This window comes from Populus nigra, chromosome 1 (assembly GCF_951802175.1).
Source record: "Populus nigra chromosome 1, ddPopNigr1.1, whole genome shotgun sequence".
Taxonomy (NCBI): Eukaryota; Viridiplantae; Streptophyta; class Magnoliopsida; order Malpighiales; family Salicaceae; genus Populus; species Populus nigra.
The window spans coordinates 19,287,758-19,296,242 of NC_084852.1; the positions used below are offsets into that span (position 1 = coordinate 19,287,758).

General features: G+C 33.1%; 1 protein-coding gene across 1 annotated transcript; it reads right to left on the reverse strand.

Annotated features, from left to right (window-relative positions):
• Positions 1 to 2,865: 2,865 nt before the first annotated feature.
• Positions 2,866 to 6,448, reverse strand: LOC133690870 (cyclase-like protein 2). Its single transcript, XM_062111138.1, has 6 exons — positions 5,876 to 6,448; positions 5,693 to 5,737; positions 5,052 to 5,124; positions 3,930 to 4,027; positions 3,494 to 3,564; positions 2,866 to 3,184 (listed from the first exon to the last, which is right to left on the reverse strand). Exons 1-6 carry the CDS (start codon positions 6,288 to 6,290, stop codon positions 3,059 to 3,061), a joined length of 828 nt encoding a protein of 275 aa, XP_061967122.1. The 5' UTR covers positions 6,291 to 6,448; the 3' UTR covers positions 2,866 to 3,058.
• Between the last annotated feature and the right edge of the window lie 2,037 nt (positions 6,449 to 8,485).

The following is an 8,485-nucleotide window of genomic DNA, read 5'->3' on the forward strand; positions in this document are numbered from 1 at the left end:
TTAAAATAAATTAATTTAAAAAAAAAAGACCCAAAAAAAAGTCAATCCACGTAAAACTTTGAAACCAAATACTATGGTCATGAACCCAAGACTAACCCCATAAAAACAAAACAAAAATTGAGTCAACTTAGGTTAACCCACAAACCTTGCTACTATGATACAATATTAGAATAACCCAATAGAAAAGAAAAAAAAAAGAAAGGTAGGAAGATCAATTTTAAATAGATTAAATATTTAAAGATAAAATTAAGATAAATCAAGAAATCCTTGACTCGGTTTAATCAAGAAGCTTAATTCATAGCCAATTTAATTTTTAAGAATAAAATCATGAAAAAATATCAATTAAAAAACTTGTCAAAGAAAAAAATATAGCAATACAAAGAATAAGGATCAAATTTAATCAAAAACACCCATGGAGGATGAAATTGTAAGAAAAAAACAATCTAAACAATAATCCCAAATAAAATAAATAGCAATAAAAAAAATTTAAAATTTTAAAAAAATAATAGGGGATGAAATTGAAAAAGAAAATAATTTTATAGCTTATTCAAAATAAAAGAAATATTAATAAAAAAAATGGGGAGCAAATTTGAAATATTAAAAGATAAAAGGGGATGAAATTGAAAAACATTTGTAATTTTATAGGTTATTCAAAATAAATAAAAATAGTAATTAAAAGGACAAAACCAAATGTGAAGGAAAAATAAATTTAAGGAACTTGTCTAAAATTTTGAAGGAGTTGATGTTGAATTTGAGGAGAAGAGAAAGAATAAGAAAGGAAAAAAAATGATTGTTGACGCTAAACTAGAGGTTCATCAGGTCCACGTACTATGTCATCACATAGAGGATATCAAAATCTTTCAAACGTCATCCTAGAAGTTAATGTTTGGTGGTCGAACAGCTTCACACACATTGTCCGAACGGTGCAGGGACCGTCCACACACGCCAATAAGTTTTTTAAAATTAAAGAGAGCAAAGTAATAGGCATTATATTCTTTTACTATATGATTAAATCAGTAATTTTATTATGCAAAAAAAAAAAAAGAATCAATCTAACCCCATATAATTTGTAAAGATTAATTGTGTCATGGTAAATTTACCTTCAATATCTAATTCAAAAATTGAATGGTTAAATTATAATTTTATTATTATACTTTTACAATAAATAAAGCTTTTTTTTCCTTGGGATACAATAACTTTCCTTCCCCTTAGTTTATTTTTAAAAAAATTAATTTAATTAAAGTCCTTAATCTTTGAAGTAAAAATATGTGAATTGTGATTGCTTGTAGACTTAGATTTCCAATTGGAGGTTCCGATTTTCTTTCCCCAATAAAGTTCATTGATTTGATAGTATTGTATGCATAGTTTTTTTTTGTTTTTTCTTCAGTTTTATGCCAATTTTGCTTGATAGGATTAAATTTTGTTATTTGATTGCATAGAATCAAATTATCTAGCCCGAGACTAACCAAGGAAAAAGCATTTCTGCTAAAGTCATCAATACAGCACGCCTGTGATCAAGTTGATCACTCACACCCACGTTCGTCTGAAAAGTATGACATAATATGACTGAGAATATCCTGAAGAAGAAGTTCAGCGGAAAAAATGGTGGAAGAAAGGATGGATTGCTACATGACAACACTAACCTGCCAGCATTGTTCAGAACTTCATGCTATTCCTTTCATTTCGATTAGTGAAGGAACAAACTAATGTCATTAAAAAAAAAAAACTTGTATGAAGTTCAAAGTTATTCAAATGAAATTAAGATAATGAGAAGTGCCTGCTCCACAACAAAATAATCAAATGCCAACTAGCACTTGCCATGTGAAGATGGTCAAACAAGATTTCCAAACAAGGAATTACTGATTGTGGCATCATCAATTACTAACACAGCCTCACATTAATGCTACCATTGATATAATTTGTTGTTGTATTGTCTTTCTCGCCAGGAACAAGACTAAAACAAATCTGCCCAGAAAACTGCGTGATTGAGTTTTTTCTAATTGAGCATAAAGAAAATCTATACAAGCACTGATCCTGGGTCGTGGAAGGTTTCTGTTGCCACTTGCCAGTCAATGAAGCGCCCGCCTAAATTTGAATCCTGATCAGAAAGGAATGTATCTCCCTCATCATTACACCAGCACACAGGCTAGGCAAATATGACCTGCCTGCGATTTGGGCTCGCTGGGAAAATGTGCTGAGAAGAGACAATGGAACTGCTAAAATATGTGAGATGAAGTTGGTCACTCACACTGGCCTCTGTTTGTGATCCTTTCTGACCAGACAATTCACGTGGGATAAACAGTAGGCTTTTGTTGTGGTAGATTGTATCTTGCCTGTTGTGCCATGTGAGCTGGTAGCAGCATTGAACAAGTGTGAATAAAGGATCCATGAAAGAAGACAAGAGAGTGTCTCCCTCGTCACAATTAACTCCAAAATGCGACATATCCTTTGTTACTGATCGTTTTTCATATATTGAAATTGAGTTTTAAAAATGCATCTTTGGATGAATGGTTTTACTTTTGAATCATAACAAAAATGCCAAAAGCTTTGCTTTCAATCGAAAACAGATCTTAACCAGCCCCTGTTTTCAGATCAAATGCAACTACCTAACAGCCAAACGACTGGCCAAGATTGCACGCTATGATTATATACCACTCATTATTCTAATTCTCATCCTCTAATCAGTCAGATCACTCAAACTTCCATTTATGGCCATTCAACAATTGTTAGAGATAAGTAGAACCGGATCTCTTTAGGGTTCATTACAAAGGCCAGTGTGCCTTGAAATAATCAGATTCCCCAAAAGGGCATTATCATTCACGTATCTCCATAAGGGAAGCAAAGGCAAAAATGAACGCAGGTGAATGGTAAGAGATGAAATCTCAAGAAAAAAACATTCAAGGTAAAATAAGTTCATATACGTCCATAAACCTAATAGAGAGTCTTCGAATTATTAGTTACTTTACAACCAGCCTGTCTCCTGCTCTAGCCTAAGCACAACCCGTGCACCAGTTTGGCATGGTCTTGCGATGATATCAATAACTAACACTGAATGTTATCATTTGATGAGAACGCATCTTATTGGAGATCCCTCGGCGCCAAACAACCTCAGGGGTAAACAATGGACAGAATATACTCCAGGTTGGATGTCATCCAGTTTTAAAGCCTCCACAAGGATGATTTCCTGAAAGCATAGTACCACCGTTAGTGCTTAATGTTGATCGCTAACAAACCTTTTGTCTTAAATCTAAAGACTTGGGAGGGAAAAAAAAATCGAACTTAAATTCTGGTTTGGTTTTCAAAATTCCAGAAAACAAAATGTCCTATTAACCTCTGAAGTACCAGAATCCCAGCTTAGTTCTCTGCTATACAAGCCAAGTGAATGAAAATGGAAATTCAAATCTAGTGGACAAGATTAAGTTTTTAAGGGAAAAACTGACAAAAATATTCAAAAGAAAACATTCCATAATCATAGGACAAAAAATTGCCATACCCTGCCTTCTAGAAAGACAAGATGAGATGGAATCAAATCACTCCAGGCAGCAACAGATAGGTAATCAATTCCTGCATCAGGAAACAGAAAATCTTGTTGGTTATATATCAGTTTTGAAAGAAAAAACAGAGCATATGAATTTGAACCCATTAAAAGTGATAAATGTGAACAACACCCAAAACACACAAAAAGGTGAGGACTGACTTGTATAACAAAAAAATCATCTAAGGATGTATTAAACGATGTCTTTATAGTATAATTTATCACCATTGTTAATCGATTTCATTCAACAATGTTTGATTCAAAGAACTGCGCGCCACCCCACTCATGAAACATGAAGACTAAAGTTTTTTTTTGCGAGCAACACAGATAAAAGATGCTCAAGCAAGCAAAAAAAAAGAAAAACATAAACTGCTGACGAAAGTATATAGCTTACCAACAAGCTTGATGTCAGTGTTGTCTACCAACCATTTTGCACCATCCTTCGTGAACCCCACATAACTTCTATCAAACTCCCTTTTGAACATAAGCCGCCTGAAATTAAATTAGAGTTAGTAACATAAACACAGTCCAAACTCATTTAGAAACTTTCATTCATTGAATCAAAATTCACGCAAGAGACATTTCGCTATCTTTATCATTGCACTGCAAAAAAGTTAGGATATTATGGTGAATATCCTGAAGAGATTCAGCAAAAAGAACAGCGAGAAAAAAGATGAATTGTGACTACAAGACTCTGCAACTCGATGACATCCACTCATTTTGAATTAGAGAAAACTAAAAATGGACAGAATTTGTAGCTGTAACAGAGTCTATCAAACTGTTTAACATGTTATAACTTCCATCACCACTACAAAATCTTTCAATTCCATCATCATATGCCCCTTGTAAAGTCTAAGATCACTTACATCAGCACATTACGATGCACTTTGGTAGTTTGATATTAACCACTTTCCACACTCTAAATCATCATTACTTACATCCATTTAAGACTTATATGGAATATAACTCCAAGAAAAATGAGAAAAGAAAATGTAAGAGAAAAATGGAAGGACATGGGTAGTAACGGTTTCTTAAGAGGGAGAAAAAAGATTCATAAATCCCTTCAAATCACACAGGATGATATGTGCTTTTAAACTGTCAAGTTAAAATTGTTGCATTTAAATAAAAAATAAAATTTAATGATAGTTCTAAGGATTTGCAATCCCTGGATAAACCAATATAACATAGAAATCCCACGAAATAATCCATACCCATAGAGCTAGTAAATGAACTTGTGTGAAGTTCAAAAGCTATCTAAGAAAAGGCACAAATAACGAGAAGTACTTCAGGAAAAAAAGTAACCATACGCCAAACAGCACTTTCCATACAAAAATAGTTAAACAAGACCAAAAAACAATTCAAAGAATAACTAATTATGGCACCATAACAATTACTTAAGCAACATCTGATTAATTCCTTAACCTCCAATGATGGAATCCTTTTATGGTTAGATAACAATAGAAAAGTATCTTCAAGAAAATAATGGTACCACACAAAAGTTGATGAAACTGTTCACCTGTCAGTATTTAGTGTTCTGAAAAGCACGCGACGAACTCCCTTTGGAATGTGTAAGGACTTCATAACTTCAGCTACAAGATCATGCAGTATTATTAAATCCCCATGGAAAAGGAAGGGGATGAGGAAAGCATAGAGGACATATAAAAAAATAGTAATTAAAAGAAATACTGATTACAGCTTTTTGCTGGGAAGGGGCAGTATGGCAATAATTTGCGATACATACTTGGCTAAATTTTACTGATACTATTACTGGCTGAAGTTACCAGCACTAAATTTAAAGCCTTTATATGGCAATATATTGAGGTGGTTACATATGAATAGCCATTGTGTGGAAGGTAAACTGTGGGAGCTATTAAGCCACTATCTCATAATTTATTGTTTTATCAGATGAATCCATAATTAATTACCAGCGAAAATAAGCTAAACCAGATTATCTTTCTCACCCCAGTAATTAAACTAGCACAAATGTTCAGAAACATTATCCACACACAAATGCAATGGCACAAAATTGTATGACTTGAATTTCAGATCTTCTGCCTAAGGTTCATTATTAGCAATTTAACATAATTACATAATCCAAAATAGAAGTTCAAGGAAAATACTAATTTGTTTCTGATTTCAAGTATCAAAAATACATACCAGTTATATTGGAATGCCTTGGAACATCCACTAGCAAAGCAGGACCTATAACAACAAAATCCCACGATCAAGTTAATAAATTTTTTTTCTTACTTTATGGAAATCCAATGCAAAACAAAGGAGAAGTAATCAAATTATAGAGATAACAAAACCCAGCAAGCAAGTTTTGTTCTTTAACATCACCATTAAGGACTTCAAGATCAAGAGTATCAACATCGAACCCAGAATCAAAGTAATGATCAAAAACATGTCCAGGTGAGTCAACATGCGTGCCAGTATGAGTAGGTAACTTCATTTCTGAGTTGTTAGCGAGAGACCCATTTTTCATGCTTGCTGGTAAAGACAGGAACTTTCCCAACCCGTCTTTAGAGTCCCAAACCGGCATATCGTTTATGTATCTGTGACTTATGTCAAAGATTTTACCATTGCCGTAGATTTCGTTGCGGATTGGAATCAGGTTGTCGGGTTGGGAGGAGGAGACTGAGGTGTCTATGGTGCCCGGGATTGTGGGGTAGGCGGCGGTTGATGCGGTGGTGGAGAGGGGAGAGAGGAGGAGGAGGAGGGAGAGGAGAGGGATCATGGTTTTGGTGGTGGACATGGCGAAGTACGAAGCGAAGTGTTTTTTGATGATTGTTGAAATTGGATTGTCTTCTCGCACGTAAGTTGTTTTGGGAAGCGACGGAAGTGCCTAGGGCCTAGGAGAAGTGGATTATATGTGAATTCTCAAATTGAAATTGAAAAATTATCTAAATTCTAAAGATCACATTATAAAATCTGGTAATCTATAAATTTATAACTTGAATGAGATCAAGAAAATTAGCTCATGATACTTCTGGCTAACAATATTATAGGTGGATAGATTTTCTTTTTCAAGGTGGTCACCAGAGAACCTGGAATTCATAATCCATGCTGAAAATGAGTATAGAATTTTTTTTTGTTTGTGTTTTTTTGTGTATAAAGCATGGTTATCGAACCGACCCGGGGTTGACATGGTCAAGGAATTGGATCCCGGGCTACATGGTTTGACCCAAATTAATCCAATTCAACCTAAAAAAATTAAAAAAATATTTAAAATTTTAATATTTCATATGAAAATTAAGAAACAATCCATATAAATATAAATTAGACCTATTATAAATAATGAAGTTTAAAATATTATTTTCAAAGGTTTTTTATCTCACATTGAAAAGATATTATGTTAGTATGTTATTTTTTTAAGTTGAAATATTAAGTTAAAAAGTTTTTTTATCCCATATTAAAAAAATATAACTTTTTTCTTGTGAATATAAAGTATATATACTAAAGGGTTTCAAATCCTACATTGAAAAAATAAAACATTCTTCTAGTATTTATATAGTGAACTTTGAAAAGAGTTAATAACCAATTAAAAAAAAAAAATGGGTTTTTGGCTAGGAGAAAAAACACATTTGAAAAAAAAATCGAGTCCCAACCGAGTTTTGTCGAGTCGCCTGGGTCACGGGTCAACCCAGCAGGTCAACCAAGTTTTGCCAGGTTTTTACTCATTTCAGTCTTTTGTCTTACCCATACTAGTTCAGCCATCGAGTTGACCCGCCAAGTTAATCTAGATTTAATAACTATGATATAAAATATAGATTATTAAATGATGTTAGGTAACCTTGGATTGTAATTTAGAATTAGAATGATGGAGGAGACTCGTGAAATGCTGCCCCTCCCCCTGCGGTCGAATGATGTTCCAAATACATATGTGTTTATTTGAATCTCGTCTTTTTAGTCTTAGAAATTCTAAACTTATGGTAAAAACTTTAGTGCCTGTAAAGACAATCTTAGGAAAACTTAATGATCATCCAATGATAAAGTTAATATGTATAGAAAAGGTAATAAATATCTTAAAAGAGCTTTAAATTTAAGAAATAAAGATATTTGTTTTTGAGTTTCAAGTGAGTTAATAATATGAAATATATAAGAGTTAATCTTACGGGATAAAAAGTTATGAACTCTTACCTGAATGGTTCAGAAAGTATTTATACCACCTGAACCCTGTTGTTTTTAGAGAAAGGAAGGACTAGAAAGTCCTTTACTTTCGACGATATTAATGAGAGACAAATATCTTGTATATATAGGAATGAAACAGCAAGTATAGTAGATCCTTTAAGAGACCTTTTATACATCTATGAGCATGAGAAAATCATTATATTAATACGAATGATTATTCTAGATGAAAAGACATGACAGTTTATCATATTTTAAATACTTTTATTTTAAGAGATAATCTAGGCTTTGGTATATAGTATTAAAACTTAGTAATGATTGAATTTAAATACTTTGAATCCGGTATGTTTATCAAACCCAAAAAATTTAGACTTGGTTGTTGGCTAAATTCTTTTAGTATAACATGTGATCCATTTCACTTGGTTAAAATTTTTATAAAAACCTTAACCAAATATTTTTAACTCATTACATTTCGTCGAGTCCAAACTTCCATCTAACCGTTTTGCATAATTTCTTGAGGTTCTGAAATCCAAATTAGAAATGAAATTCATCAAAATGAGCTTAAATGGGTAAAGTTATTCGCAATACCTACCCCTGTATATTTGGGCAAGCAATCAAGTGTAAGCAATTGGATGAAATTGTTTGAACTCATCTATACAGGATATGGTCGCCCAAGAATTCCCAATCAAGGCCTGAAATTGTTTTTTTTTTTATATAGCGGCCCGTGTAAATAAGCCACACCGCACGTATCTTTAAAACCTTGCTGTGCAATGTCACCAGGATCCATGTCTTCAAGCCCAATGAACACCATGTTGAAACCTA

Coding starts and splice junctions, on each gene's coding strand:
- LOC133690870 (XM_062111138.1), bottom strand. CDS start 6,290: ATGTCCACCACCAAAACCATGATCCCTCTCCTCTCCCTCCTCCTCCTC. Junction 5,125..5,692: donor AAGGCATTCCAATATAACTG/GTATGTATTTTT, acceptor ATGATCTTGTAG/CTGAAGTTATGAAGTCCTTA. Junction 3,565..3,929: donor CACTGACATCAAGCTTGTTG/GTAAGCTATATA, acceptor TTCCTGATGCAG/GAATTGATTACCTATCTGTT.